General features: G+C 34.3%; 1 protein-coding gene across 3 annotated transcripts; it reads right to left on the reverse strand.

Moving 5' to 3' along the window:
- Positions 1-1,442: 1,442 nt before the first annotated feature.
- On the reverse strand, positions 1,443-13,353 carry LOC148616640 (hemicentin-1-like). 3 transcript variants are annotated; one of them, XM_088583828.1, is made up of 14 exons: positions 13,201-13,353; positions 12,505-12,786; positions 10,941-11,228; positions 10,156-10,331; positions 9,679-9,834; positions 9,221-9,368; positions 8,471-8,755; positions 7,642-7,929; positions 6,634-6,834; positions 5,482-5,574; positions 4,985-5,272; positions 3,620-3,730; positions 3,067-3,121; positions 1,443-2,086 (listed from the first exon to the last, which is right to left on the reverse strand). In XM_088583828.1, exons 1-14 carry the CDS (start codon positions 13,250-13,252, stop codon positions 1,885-1,887), a joined length of 2,625 nt encoding a protein of 874 aa, XP_088439954.1. In that variant the 5' UTR covers positions 13,253-13,353; the 3' UTR covers positions 1,443-1,884. The 3 variants fall into 3 exon arrangements, with proteins under 3 accessions (XP_088439954.1, XP_088439953.1, XP_088439955.1); XM_088583827.1 differs by having other exon boundaries at positions 8,471-8,770; XM_088583829.1 differs by lacking the exon at positions 3,067-3,121 and having other exon boundaries at positions 1,946-2,086; positions 8,471-8,770.
- Between the last annotated feature and the right edge of the window lie 2,126 nt (positions 13,354-15,479).

A 15,479-nucleotide genomic window follows, 5' to 3' on the forward strand; every position in this document is an offset into this window, starting at 1 on the left:
CAACTATATAGCTGAAAACAGATCAAAGGGTCTGACTAAACGATAGTCCTTAAGCTTTTGGATAAGATCAGTGTTATAAAAGTTGAGGAAAAGGTCAGCGAGCAGCTGAGCACAATCAATTTGTTCCCCTAGGAATGCGACCACCTGTTCAAAACACGCCCACCACACTTGAGAACTGTTTTGTTGGAAAATTTAGTATATTTCGTGCAAACATTTGGGAAAATGAACAAATAATACCTTGGAACCTTCCTTATTTTTTGAAACCCATCTGGACCTCGGCCCGTTTTAATATCTCTGTATCCACTACTGCCTATAGCGTGATGTATACAGTTACAAGCCTCGCATTTTGTGCTTTCTCTAAGCCGCATACATGTAAGTAATCAGGTTGTATTTTTCTACAATATCTTAAAGTTGTTTTAAACCCTCGGATTATCAATTTGTGAAGGCATTCTATCTTCCCCAATCCTAATCTTTTCATCTTTTGTCATTTTCGGGAGCTGAATGCGTAAAATATTGTGAGGAAATTGAGTTGCAAGTGTGTAAATCAGGTTTAAGCATGTATTTTCTACCACAAGACAATTAAAGTGTGGTATTTGTAAAAGTCTTAAACTTTATACCATTTTATCATGGGTACTATGAAGAGATTCACTATTCGTAGAGCGTATTGATTATACAGTCAAGTTCCGTAGAAACTAAGATGAAATCGTACGGGTGAACATGTCTGCTAGTATGCTTCATCTATATATGAATAAGAAAAGACGCCCACTTCTGTCTAGAGAGCTACCCGTAGAAGACATTAAACAGTCAGGTGACTGCGGTAAAATATGTTTGGCCAATTTGTTATGTTTTCACATTGATCCTTGACTGATTTGATAAAACGGATATTAAAATGGCTATCACTTTTATGTCATTTAGATTGAAAAACGTATGATCTGTTCATTGTAATAGTCATATAATACTGAAGACTGGACAACTACTATTTAACATAGTGCCATCCATCGAACGTATACCTTGAAAAGTACACTATAGACTATATAAACGTCTCAGAATGTGACGACTCTATTCGCTACACTGGCTCCATCGGATCATATTGATACAGGGCAAATAACGTCAACTTATAGAAGGGTCTGAAAAATTCCCAACGATGTTAGAACTGTCAAATTTGCGATGCAAATTTTTGGTCGTCCCCTCCGTGGGACTCGAGCTCGTACCGTTGTGACATCTATGGCAACACCGCCTGCACTAAGTCCAGCGCCCTAGACCACTCGACCATATAGGCTATATAGCCTAGCAACATTTGTATATATATATTTTTTTTTCCACGGAGGGAACGACAAAATATTTGCATCGCAAATTTGACAGTTCTAATATCGTTGGGAATTTTTCAGAGCCTTATATATATGTGTATATGTATAGATGATAACATTGAATAATAAGACAAATGGCAACTGAGACATTTTATCTCTTTCAAACTGACATTTTCGTACATAATAAATGGTCACTGCATGATATTAAATGACACATCGAAGTTCGCAAAATGGAAAATATAATCACTAATCCAATCTCCAAGATAGAAATTCTAATGTACAAGATAGATATGAATGAGCTACGTGTACATAACCGCTAATTTGAAGCTATTATATGCTGCCTCCTATATTGATTGATTGATTTGTGCCTTTAATGCTTGTCTATTTGTGTGCATGTTTATCGGGCAGATCTAAGTCTTCGTAATTCAGGTACATCTTCAGCTTAAGGCAATAAATCATACGTTTTTAGGCTTTATACGTTTTTTACTCGAACCAGAAAAAAATTGTATGTAGCTGAATTCGTGACCTAGACTCGCCCAGAATGATTCAAAATATGTAATAAATGAAGTGACATTTTTTAAGCACAATTGGCATCATTAAATGTTCGACGGTCTCTGATTCTTGGAATTCGTTCGTAGGTCAAAGAACCACCATCTGTTGTAGATGTTTCCTCCCAAGGATCAACAGGAGGTGGTGGTAGGGGTAGCTGGTCAATCTCCTCCAATGATGTCAAACTCTTCGACTTTGTCACTACTTCCATATCAACATAACGTTTTATCCTGTAACAGTGCAGTAAGAATATGCAACGTAATTGGATAGCAATATAATTCCCCCCCTAGAAAGCAATGCAATGTCAGCGTGCAATAAATTTCCGTATTGCAGTAGTGCAAATGTAAAAAAAATTGCGACGTTATCCGTGACAAAAGTTCATTTAAACAAGACTAAAATATATTGCCATACAATAAAAGGTTTATTGCATGAATACTCCACGGGACTCAAACTCGTACCGCTGTGATATCTATGGCAACGCCGCCTGCACAAAGTCCAGCGCCCTAGACCACTTTCTCTCTATATATATATCCACTTTTGTTATCATATCAAAAGATAAAGGACGCATATCATGTGTTTAATCTGATATTACATGTATGTCTACATCGCTTTTTTAACAAAAAGTAGAACTTGTTGTACGAATTCCAGAAAGATAAAAATAGACAAAGTATATCTGATATATATAGTGATACAGAGTGACTCATAAGGAAAATTTCTAACCAAGATCTAAAAAATGACGCCGAATGTACTGATTTTTTTGTGTACACGTGTCACTGTATAAATATTCAAGTATTTACTTTCAATAACATCATAAACGCACATAAACGTATTACCAATTGAATGCACTTTTCTTTGCCAAAATGTTCTGCTAATATCTTCCAGAAATGTTGCCAACAACCAGAGGATTACTTTGAATGACGTTGTTGTGCCGATTTATTGTTTTTTTTTTTTTATAGTTTATCCCTATTTTTTTCAAATTTGAAATGTAAAATTCAAGTGAAGCGGAAAATAGTGAATCAATTTCAATTTCTTAAACTTCATGCAGGTGCAGATAGGTCTGGAAAACAAATAAATAACTTTGAATAGCCTTCAGTTTATCAATCCATTTATTTCAACTATGTACTCATGGTCAAAGTGTATAACTTGTGCATATTAGGTCTATGCACATCAATCCATTATAATGTCAGAAGAATGGAGGAAAAGAACTTACAATAAAGGTTGACTATACCGATGCGATTGAGGTGGTGATTGTTCTGGAAGTTTTCCTGCAAAAAATACAAAGGAAATTTTTTTGGATTGCTACTCCAGCGTCTTTGTGATGCCGCTGTGAACTCGGAGATCTCAGACATCGTTTTCTAAAATTTTGATACAGGCCAGGCTAACCTCGATGTACTATACACAGTATATCTGTATATGTAATATATATTATCTGTTGTTTTTTTATTGCTTCTACTTAAAATTATAGGTGGCAAGCAAGCAACCGGACTCAAGACCCTTTTAACAAAATTTAAAATATATCTGTATATATGTGCATGTACATACTGCGTATTGTGTTGTCCTACTTCAAGTGTATATGTGTATGTATTGCAGCCAGAAACGAGGCGATTGAAACAATCATGCATTTTAGACAAACAAGGTAAAATACCCAAGCACGTGCAAGATAGCATACAATAAATATATTGTATTGATGCTTAGGGTTTGGAAAGGAACTTATAACGAAAAGTGTCGTTAATTTAGAAATATCTAGATTAAATATTGCTTACTTGGTTGCTTTCGACATTTCAGACAAATAACACAGCAGATTACAGACAAGACAACTACGGCCGCGGAAACCACAATACACACCATCAACAAGTTATCTGTTAATGTTATTTCTGAAAAAAGATAATGTTTAAAATTAATGCCAACCTAGAGCTCCTGTTGCATTTAAGCAATTGCAAACGGTTGTGATCAGGTGGCGTTGAATGGGGGAAAATGCATTCAGTTTCGATCATTCGTTGTGACTCGCTTTTTCAAAATGCTTCGAATATTAATCGTATGTAATTATATTATCACTGGCTGTTCTAACTACCTTTTATAATTGTTTTAAGCTTTTTTATTACGTTAACATTAACATTCAGTGGCAAAATGAACAGTTTTGGCAGCATAGTGTGAGTTTTGAACCATATTCATTAATGAGCATCTCGTCCATACTTTGATTACATTCATTACATAGGTATATCAATTCCAATTAACCTAATGATGAAAAACAAATTTCCAGTTTAATAGGGCATCAACCATTTTTATACTGAGGGAGTGGGGGTTGGGTACTGAGATTATTTTGAAAAAAATAAGAATTTAGCACAAAAATGATTATTCAATATATCTCTCATTACTTAACAATGTAGATTTTCAAATACTTTTTTTAGCTCCATCTGTAGCTGAAGAAAACAACAATTTTTGCACTTGTACGAAGAACAAATGTTACTCCGCATAAAATCCCAGCCCCCTCCTTTGAGAAGAAAATAAGCTGTACCTAGCTTGCGATAAGTTAACACATGTGCTCAAAAAGAAACCAGAGGATATAAGCAATTTAAATCACCCACCTGGGTCTCACGTATCCATAAATCAATAATGTTAGAACATCAACGCAAACAAAGAAAGGGCAATTTCACCTATACGGACTCATCTTACGACTACGACCAAGTGATGAAAGTTATTGAACACTTGATGCTGCATATAAAACCTCTTCTAGTCATACACATATGCCCAACCACACAGAATTCACACCCAATTTCTACATTGTACTACAGCAGGGGCCTAGAAATTCCGAAAAGTGTCGGCGATGGCAGGAAGAATGGGTCAGCTTCAAAGATTTTCAGTTTTTCTATATAATCAAATATTACGAGCATAAAAGAGGGACGGTGCCTCATGCTCACCTATTTTCTACTTATACATGTAACCATGTCAGCCGTTTTGGTTTGATTACAAATGTGACGATACAACTTTGAACTTTTCAAGGTCAACGCATCAGCATTTATTAAATAAAAAGTTTGATGCAAACTATCATAGTCTACATTCACATTCACACAACCGAACTTTTGTTGTCGGCATAAGAAAAAAGACAACCATATAACATAGATACGTACTTTTGACAGTGACGAACAAGGATGATTTAGTCGGTTCAACTGTATCTGAAACCTCTTTACACTCGTAATTACCGGTATCCGTTGCAGTTACACTATACAACACAAAGTGACCATTCTCAACATTGTCATAAGACATAAAGTTGTGGCGGGCATCGGTCTTGGATATTTCAATGCCGTCTTTATACCACGATATGGCAGACAGGGGATATCCTGTCTCTTTACAATATAAATGGAGTGTTTCACCCTCTGTCACTTTATCCAGCCCTTTCAGTTCCAATTCCGGTCGCGCTGGAATAAAATAATTGCACAAACATATTATATACAATAGAATGTTCATAAATGAATAGCTTAAGTTGACTTATATTCATCCAATGTACTAAATGGCATTTTATCCAGTCACATGTCCCGCGTCTGACAACATGAAATATTAATATCCAAGAATTCGCTTAAATTATAGCAAATATCCGAATCTAGGACAGTAAAATAAATTAATTTACCGTGAACCTCAACTGGAATGGGAAAATGTTGGTGCTGGTTTTTCCCAAACTTTATTAGAATATTGCACTCGTAATGACCTGCCACGGTTTTATCTAAAATGTAAAGGCATAGAAAAATGTTAATTCAAAAATATAATTATTCCACCATTTATTCACCATATAAACCCAACTCTAACCAATACCTCATAGTGCAAGGCGTACAAAATCCAACTCTAACCGACACCTCATAGACACCTTTTCGTCTGGAAAGCGGAGGACACATTTTTATCTTAATCTCCATTTTGAACATTTGTTAATTTAGTATTGCTCCGTCTAAAAGTCATGCAGCGTTTAATATATCACATATTTGATCTTTAATCCTAATTAGGATAGAACTATTTCGATTAAAGCGCTTATATAATCCTTAAATTGAGAGATACTTTTGACCATAGTTATTTTGTAAAAAGTTGTACTAAATTTGTCGGAAAATGTTCTTGCACATTATCCTTGTAGATTTCCATCGGTATGTGCAAAATCCAGCTCTAACCGACACCTCACAGTGGAAAGTGTACAAAACCCAACTCTAACCGACACCTCATAGTGCAAGGTGTGCAAAACCCAACTCTAACCGACACCTATTCAAGGTGTGCAAAACTCAACTCTAACCGACACCTCATAGTGCAAGGCGTGCAAAACCCAACTCTAACCGACACTTCATAGTGGAAGATGTGCAAAACCCAACTCTCAGTGGAATGATCTTCGTTTAATACCAGTAATATGACATCTGAAAGATTTCCAGTCAATAAATATGTACAAGTATGTCTATACTTTTGCATGATTCTTAGATAGAGCAATGATTCAGTCTGTTTCCTTTTTTGAATATCTCTAACCGAAATATCAAATATAAATGGTTTTTTATATAATACAATGTTATAACTGTGAACTGAAAAAAAACCAAAACAAAACAATAACGTCCATAGGCAATCTATTTACCCACTGAGGATATAGACTTGACTATGGACGTAACTATGGACGTGATTTATATAAAAGAAAATTTCATATTTGGGTAACTTACCCAAATATAAAATATAAAATGTTCTTTTATATACTACAATGTTATGACTGATCGATTTTTGACGCTACTCTTTTGGATGTGCAAAGTTATAAACGCACCCGGATCGCTGATGATGACTTTTCTGGAATTCGAACTGTACCGGAATTTCCCTTTCATGGATTCTATTAAACTGAGGGGTTGCTGATTCTTTGTCCAGTATATTTCCAAAAGTGTCTTCCCATCATCGAAGATTTCATCGATGTTACAATGTAGACTTAGCTCTTTGGAATCTCTTTCAAGAGTTTCAATGACTTTTTCCCCTGTGTAACAAGATAAATTTTATAAGATAGAACATAAATTTGCCAATTAAGTACCTTTCTGTATAAGAATCAGGCAATGTGTGGCACATCATATTTCTCAATTTGGTCTTTTTTGCCTCAAATATATTCAATACATCTAGAAAACAACTGAAAATTTATCCTGAAAGAAGGAAAAGTTTACAAACACTTTGATGGTTATTCATAGAGGTAATAGTGTATAAATACTTGGATAATGCAATAAAATCTCGGTGTTTTTTCCCTTCATGTGCCACATCTTATACATATTTTGCCTGATTCTTAGACGGAGAAGTTCTTAATATTATAGAAGCATGTAAGTTTCGAGCTTTACTATTTGTATTTATAGTTTGTACTACTTGGTGAAATTTACGTGTAGTTGATGAAAAAGCCAACAATTTAATTTTGTTTGTAACAAGTTTTCTGAATGCTTGGTTATCTTTGAACATTTATAAGGAATATTTCTATTTTTAACAGGTTATGCAAAATAATATGGTTTGGGCTAGTTTAAATGTAAACTGCAGCTAACCTTGTTATTGGGTATAATCTGTTCCAAATTAAGACACGTTCCTTAAGTTTCTTATTAAAACTTGACCTACAAACCATTCCATTCAGTTATGTGAAGGTTCTAAGAACACTCCATTCTGATTTTCTCTTCAGAATCAACCATTTAGATTACAGTTTTTATGACTGAGGTAACATTTTTTACAGTGTCTGGATCGGTAGCCCCCTTTCATGAATTTCTGGATCTGCCCCTGGACGGTATTCCGCCTCACGTTATAGTTAACCTACCCGTGATTATTTTTAGTTCGGTTTGGCGGGAAAGACTTCCTACAGAACAACTTATATTGATGGAATCTTTAATTGAAACTACATCTTTTCTTAAAGTTGACGTTGTCATGGAAACACCACTCTCTACCCTCTTGTGCATGGAAACATAAAACCCGTTTGTTTGAATGTTGTCTATATTTGCCCATTCTATTTCCTTGTGGTTTGTCCCTCTGTATTCACATGTTAATTCGAAAAGATCGTCTTTCATAATCCACAAATGTGAAAAAGAAGGTATCATGTCCAATTCAGCTGAAAAATAAAGTTCATTGATGTCAGTTAGCAAAGTTTATTCTGAAGGTTTTGTTTCTTATATCAACTATTAAGTCCAAACAAAATAACCCCAAGTAAACTCCTCGAAACTGAGATTATAGCAGAATACAATTTTTTAAGGCTAAGATAACTGACGCAAGCCATATAGATGGAAGTCAAAAGGAAGGCTGAAAGCAATTAGAAGCACACATCCCACTAAGAATTTGGAGCACAGACTAAGTAAACCAATAGGATAAGCATCATCAACTTTTCCAAAACACAGTGATAGTCTTACATATTAGAACCAGAAAGTTTGGAAAAGGTTTTTGATTTATGTTTAAAAATTTTGTTAGAGAATGTGTTGGTCATTTACCTAAGTTGTACTGTGTTTCCTCTCAGTGACACATGTATAGTTACCATGGTGATATCTACTAAGTCTGAAATCAAAACTCAACACTATTGTCACTTACAGAGAGTTTTTTTTAACATACTGCGGTTTTGGTTATTATATTTGTCTTATGAAATTTTTATAGCCTTTTACCTGCTGTAACATCTATAGTCTTGTTTAGTCTCGTAATCGTGTCTTTACATGTATATTTCCCAGAGTCTGCAAACATCGTTGTCATTTTCTTCAATACAGCAATAGTTTCTATTCTGTTTCCATACCATGTCAAGTTGGTTGACTGTATGTATTCCGAACTACCAAGCAATCTGGTGCCATCTTTATACCAGACAATATTTGGTAGTTTGGGACCGGTAACGTTACATGTCAAAAACAGTTGGTCAGGTACAATGATGCCTCGTGATTCGCCATGGGTAGATATTTCTATAAGAATGAATACTGTAAACCAACTAATTTTCGCGACTTTCGCGGACGTAGAATTATCATGAAAATAAAAAGTCGCGAAAAAGCATACATATACGCTATCTGCATATGTTCAAGCAATTATTTAAATTATTAAAAACGCAAAAATAAATCTTCGCGAAATGAGCCAACGACAGCATAACGCGAAAGAAAGTAGTCGCGAAAATAAGTTGGTCTATAGTAGTCAATATTAACCTATTATCTAGGAACTATTATGATAAACATTTTACTCAGTGTTTCTTTCGCTGACGAGAGTAAAACAAATCAAGCCATGAAAATGAAATATTTATAATGATGCAGTAGACTATTTCATTCCCTTCCATGGAACAAATAATTTTAAATCGATCTTAGAAAAAAATGGCGGCGAAAGTTGGAATATTATTTTTTTAAAACATAATCATACAATGAATCTGTACATATACTAACTAGTAGGAAGTGTACATCCTTGTAACTCCAACCTCAAAGATATCTTTCTATGCCAGGTCAGTGGATGGATACGCACGTGCTTAGTCACAATGGGTACAGGAAGCTTTGTGGTCACATACGATTGGGAATCAAAATTCCCTTCAAATATCTGAAATAGGAATTACAGAAATTAGTTGGGCTGTAGAATATACCAGTACTAGCTAGATGGTGAGTACGTATATTGTACTGCCAGCCTTTAAATATTGTTTATAATGGGTCTATTCGTAAAAGAATAGATATAGACAATGTTTGCTTCAAAATCATATAAAAATAAATATTAAAAAAATAATAAGGAAGAAAAAAACGAAAAACAAATAAAATCATGTATTCATAACCCACAAGAGCTGGATAGTTTAAAGAAATTAATAAGTTTCTATTCACAATTATTTGTAGTTTATTTTTTTTATTTTGATACGAACCGTTGCATTTGTATCGTAGCTGCTATATATTCTCCATTTCCGACCATCCTGACTAAACGACAGTGTGTATGACGTCACCCACTCTTCTCTGCCATCACTTACACGACGTCCAGACAAATTGATTTCTCTAATAATTTTCAGTATCGAAAATGAAACCTATCATGAAATCCCAAAATTACTGTTTAGCTAAACCATAAGGCTTATTTGACGAAGCTGATATTTTTATTATTATGTGAGTTTTAGAGTCCGGGTTGCCCATTCACTTTTGTTTCTTTGAACGCGTTATTTTGGTTATTTCATGTACTTTGTTGTGTGTCTATTTTTCCTGTCCAGTCTTTATCCATTGAATATATGTTTCAGATTGCCGTTCAAATTTTTGTTCCCTTGATTACTCTTTGTAAATGGTCATAGCAGTATTGACATTACATTTCTGAAAAGTAGGTGCAATGTTCTTGCAGGGAACGTGGGAAAACTAACCTGTATCCATTGTTGTTTGTCTGATATAACGGGGGACCAGCCACCACAGACTGACTGGTTCCATTTTGCACAATATGGTGAGTCGTCATGGAGAATATCTTTGTAGTATGAGGACGCTGTGACTGATTGATCTGGTACTCCTTCCGGTGCAGATATCAATTTACCATTACAGGAATCTGGGAGTTTTAAATTAAAAGCAATAGTTTGAGTTCTACTGATACTGTAGAGTTTATAAGTTTGTTTCAAAGTCCAACATTTGTTTACGATATTAATGCTTACTGGACGCAAAATCAGGATATAATAACCAAAATTAGAAGAGTAGTTAAAACTACCAACAGACTCACTCATTAAAGAAAGTTTGTAGCTTCATGTTTCATTTTCAGTAAAGAAATCTAAATATTTGTACTATTCATGTACATGGTGTATTTTAAAGCAATAACAAGTTTAAAGAACTGGAACATGACAAACTTTTCATACGTATGACCTGTTAGCCGATATATCAAAATGGAACCGATAGTCTGAACTACATCTTGATTTGGTTATGAATAAGTACGAATTTCTTCTTACTGACGGACTTTTTTTCGAGTTAAGTATGCTTTTGAACTAAAATCATGAAAAAAATATTTTTAATAATTGAAGTATATTAAACCTGTGGAATTCGTTTTTATCGCAGCTTCACTTACATTAACCATAGCCGTTGCTTCTAAGACTTTTTTTTGTCATATCACAATTTTACTCAAATATTTCTAAAACAGATAAGAATAAAAAACATAAACTACACGAACCATTTAAGACATAAAGTGTGAACACATGTAGGAGTGGCCCTGCTTGGCAGTAGTAAATTCCACTATCAGACACGGTCAGTTTGTCTTTCGATGCCTTCAAAATTGTTGTCACAATTCTGTTCTTAACTGTTTGTCTGCGAGAGGTAAAGCCATATTTAGATAAGTGTTCCTCTTTATCTTTCACCCATGAAACCTTCAACTTGATATTTCCTTCGTATTTGCAGAAAAGCATCAGACTGTCTCCTTCAAAAGTTGTAATTGTACCCGCGAAATTAATCGCCAGTTTTCCTGTAAAAAGAGATATTTTTTGATTATCACTGTAAACAAAATGGCCGGTTTTCTTTCAAGAGTATAAGAATACTACACTATTGACAAATACATGTACGTCCATGGGATGTGGTCTAATTTTTTGGTTAAGAATGAGTCTTTCTTTTTTTAAATCTCTTTGTGTTTAATATGTATCGGTCACTTTATGGTATTTATTATTTACTTCACTTTTGGGTCTTGACTTTGGTGTTTCCTTGCTTTCACCACAATTTTATCAAAAAATAAAGGATGTGTATTGGGGAACACAACAGTAGGAGGTAAAACAGATTCAAAAGCACAAAAAGTCAATAAACGATACACGCACTAATGAATGGGAATTTAAAACTTCTGAAAAAAGTAATGCATCCTTCTTGTTAGCTTATTCTCGACAATCGGAACTCTTCAGTCATTTACGCTACGCTGTAGTTTTTTTTCTCCTGTGTAACTCTTCAGTAATTTACGCTACGCTGTAGTTTTTTTCTCCTGTGTAACGAGAAGTCTAAGTTGTGCCGATTGATACTCGAAAAAACGTATGAAAGGAACTTCTCTGTTATTCATATGCATTTCTTTCGTTAAAAGTGACATATCTATTCATTTCTTAATTAAATATGTCTTACTGTTTTACACGAATAAAAGGAACAACTGTTTCGTTACTTGAGCAGCCAGTCACCCTTTTACAAACGTACAAATGAAGAGAACGAACCGTGGTTTTAACATGAAACATTATGAAAACATTTTGTAGTGGTGTCCCCTCGTTCGGTCGGAACAGCGTTGCCCCCAAAACTGATGGACTAAAACAAGCCTAACATAAAAAAAGATAGTTCATGCATGTAAGGACTGAAAACATTGAGTACAAACACTGTTGCATTCTAAAAGAAATAATATTCTAATGCAAATGTGAAACTTCATTTCTCTCATTCTCATTTGCGTGCAACTTTTTGACAACTGGACCATTTTTACAATGTTTATTTATAACATATTCTTCAACAGCAAAGTCTTAATTCGAAAGATTTCTTCACACTCGATAGTAAAATTTTTGATATACTGGCTGAAACTTGCGTGTTGAAAAGTGAAGAAATAATTCAAACATCTGATACCTGAAGGATAATCTAAATGTGTGAGTGTATCACACCAGGAAAGAGTTAGTCCGACCACAATATATCCCAATTTACAGTTTTTGTATAAAGTAACAGACTTTTGTCTAGGGAGAATGAAATTTAACTTAAAAGTTAAAACTTCATTGGTGGTTAGAACAAACCTCGAACAACTTTGACTTTTCTTGTCTTGAAATTATTGCCATCTGAACAGTTATATCTCCCAGAATGGAAAGACTTAGCTTGGTTTATTCTGAGTATAGTCTTGTAGTACTCATTGCCGTTTATAATTGAGGTGTGTTTGCTGATGATGACGTGATCGTCACTGATGACAGGCTTGCTATCTTTGTACCACGTGATATTTCTGTCTCCTGCACATGTAAGCTGCAGTGACTCAGAATCCGTCACCCATATTGGGTTGATGATAGGAGTGATCTGTATTAATGCTAAAAAAGAGAATGATGTCAGCTCTACAAATTTCTTTCACAATTGAAGCAGAAAATTCATACCTATTTCTATAGAAAACATTTATATCTTAATTGTCACCCTATTTCATTTCATAGTTTCGTGCCTGCTACTAACAAGAATTCTAGATTTCATTTTTTTTCTGAACTATTAGAAGTTTCCATTTTTAAAAAGAAATCGAGACCATAAGAAAATATAAACAATCCAAAAAGCAAACGTATTCAAGGCTTTCTTTTACGTGTGTCACAGTATACTCTAGTCATATTCCGTGAGTTTCGGTATGAAATGAACCGAATTCTTATATACGGTATAATCTTAGTGAAAATGTTTACAATGAACCGTGTTTGTTGTTGTTGTTTTTTAATATTTTTGTTTTGAGAATAACGGCTCCTTACCTGTACAGATGGGTATTGAAGCAAACACCACAGATCCCAGCGTCAGAATCATTGTGTAACAACTTTGTTGTCCATCTTTTATCAGTCAATTATTTTTCTTATTAAAGCGACATTAAAAGTCAATCCGACATTAAGGTTTATCTATTGTTTTAGTTAATTATTCTATCGTAACGTCAATCAAATACTAAATGAGGGTCTAAAAGGAAGAGGTTCGGGTATAAGGACTTCTTTTTGTCAATTAAAATAGATTTTTGAGATAGTAATACACACATATCATCTTTGGGCACTTATGGACTCGTGAGTCCGTTCAACTCCCCTCGTCATCTCATCTCCACTGCTTCAGTCCCATCCATTTTTCTTTTTCCCCCTATTCAACTGTTCTTCTCCTAGTACTTTGAGAGAGAAATACCATCCGAGTTTTGGTACCATTGAGCTAGAGTTTGCTAATTTTAAGGAGAGTCATACGAATGATTATAATACATGCATGTAACCTTGTCCCCAATTCCAATTGTACGGGTATCCGCGTGAACACCTGCACTAGTGACTATACAGTTGCACATTGATAAAGGAATAATAAGTCATAAAGAGTTAAAAAAACACTATGATAAGGGGGCTAAGTCGGTGCTTAAGATGACATAGTTGATGATATTGGCAATATTTTGTTAAAGCAAAAGTATCTTCCAAGAATTGATGCATTACATTGATATCTAAGTTACGACCCCTTCATTAATGTTATAAACGCTATGGTGAAATGATTTGTCACTAACGCTTTGTGAACACACCCGTAGTAAAACGACGTTACAGCATGCACAAGTTAGTATACCCCTTCACAGATTGCGATATGTGTAATTCCTTATTGAAAGCTAAATTATGTAATGCATGGGAGGGTGAATTTGTCGCAGTTTGACCACAGGAGCTTGCTCCCACTATCAAATACGCAGCCCCACTACTATATTACACAGGGGCTAGCACTCACTAGTACATGTATATAACCTATACTAGTGGGGCTGCATATTTGATAGTGGGAGCAAGCCTCTGTGGTTTGTAGTCAATTTATGTTAATTTTCTCCTTCCGCTAAGAATAGACGTGCACATGTAGTCAAGTAGGGTCAGTCTCAATCATTATGTTTTTTTTTCTAGACACAAACTTCAACAAAATAAAATTTTTCATCATAGGAAACTAGTGAAATATTTTGAAGAAGATTTTCAGTGTAACTCCAGTAAGACCCTCGAATCAACAGACGTATTAAGTTTCGTTGCTTTATAATCTATAATCAAGTTGTATACAGTGTTAGGTTTTGTTATTTGGGTGACGACAGCAAAACAAAAGGAATACACGAGCGTCGATTTAAATTTTGACCCTTTTCCTAAGTGTGAAATATTTTATACATTTTTGCAAGCATAAATGTATGTTTTGTATTCATGCATAGCATAACTGCATACGAATATTTTCGAAATTTAGGAAAGGCTTGAAAGTTTTTCTTAACAACGCAAGGAAAAGGGTAATGATAAGAGCCAATTACTAGGTATGGTAATTGTCCGTGATAAATATGCCATTGGAAATAAATAGAAATGTATATCAATCCTCTAACGACTTAAAAAGACTAATGCTTAATTAAATTGCGATTTTTTTTTACTGAAATGGTACAAAATGACAAATAAACGATGATAAAATCAAAAGCATATTAAGTATTTACATGATATACATATCCATAGGTTAAGAAAAGACTAGCTTAAAACAAATAGCTATAAAAACGGCATAAAATTGGCATTGAAATGGGTTTTAAAATACCCATTACAAACAAGCAAATTACATACATACATACATACATACATACATGTACACATACAATGTAAAATCTACGATGCAGGCGATGAATGCGAAGAGGGTTGGTAAATGGTAAATATCAATGTAAATAAATAAATATTTATATATTTTTTCTTCTCTTACATAAAGTTAGCGTGGAATCAATAAAATTAATATTCGTTCTACAGTGCGCCTGAAATCAACAAAATGAACGGATCATAACCGTGTAGCCAGAGACATGCACTATCACTTTTTAAACATTATTAGAATATACATCAATGATATATTGACACAAGATATGTTTTTTTTACATTTTTTCCATAATCACATTTTTTTTTCACACACACTCATTACATTAACAATGGAAGTGATTTTGGTTTGAAATAGTAATTAAACAATCAATAGTGAAATTCATTTTCCGGTTTGCACCTAATTAAACACCAATAACAATTAATGGGCTGTGTAATTGTTT

Source organism: Perna viridis, chromosome 5 (assembly GCF_037379345.1).
Source record: "Perna viridis isolate PV_CMFRI_1.1 ecotype Kerala chromosome 5, ASM3737934v1, whole genome shotgun sequence".
Taxonomy (NCBI): Eukaryota; Metazoa; Mollusca; class Bivalvia; order Mytilida; family Mytilidae; genus Perna; species Perna viridis.

Excerpts from the sequence above, each read along its gene's own strand:
- LOC148616640 (XM_088583827.1), bottom strand. The coding sequence starts at position 13,252 with ATGATTCTGACGCTGGGATCTGTGGTGTTTGCTTCAATACCCATCTGT. Across the intron at positions 3,731-4,984 it reads CTTGTTCGTCACTGTCAAAA|AAATAACATTAACAGATAAC; the intron begins GTACGTATCTAT and ends ATCTTTTTTCAG. Across the intron at positions 3,122-3,619 it reads GAAATGTCGAAAGCAACCAA|GAAAACTTCCAGAACAATCA; the intron begins GTAAGCAATATT and ends TATTTTTTGCAG.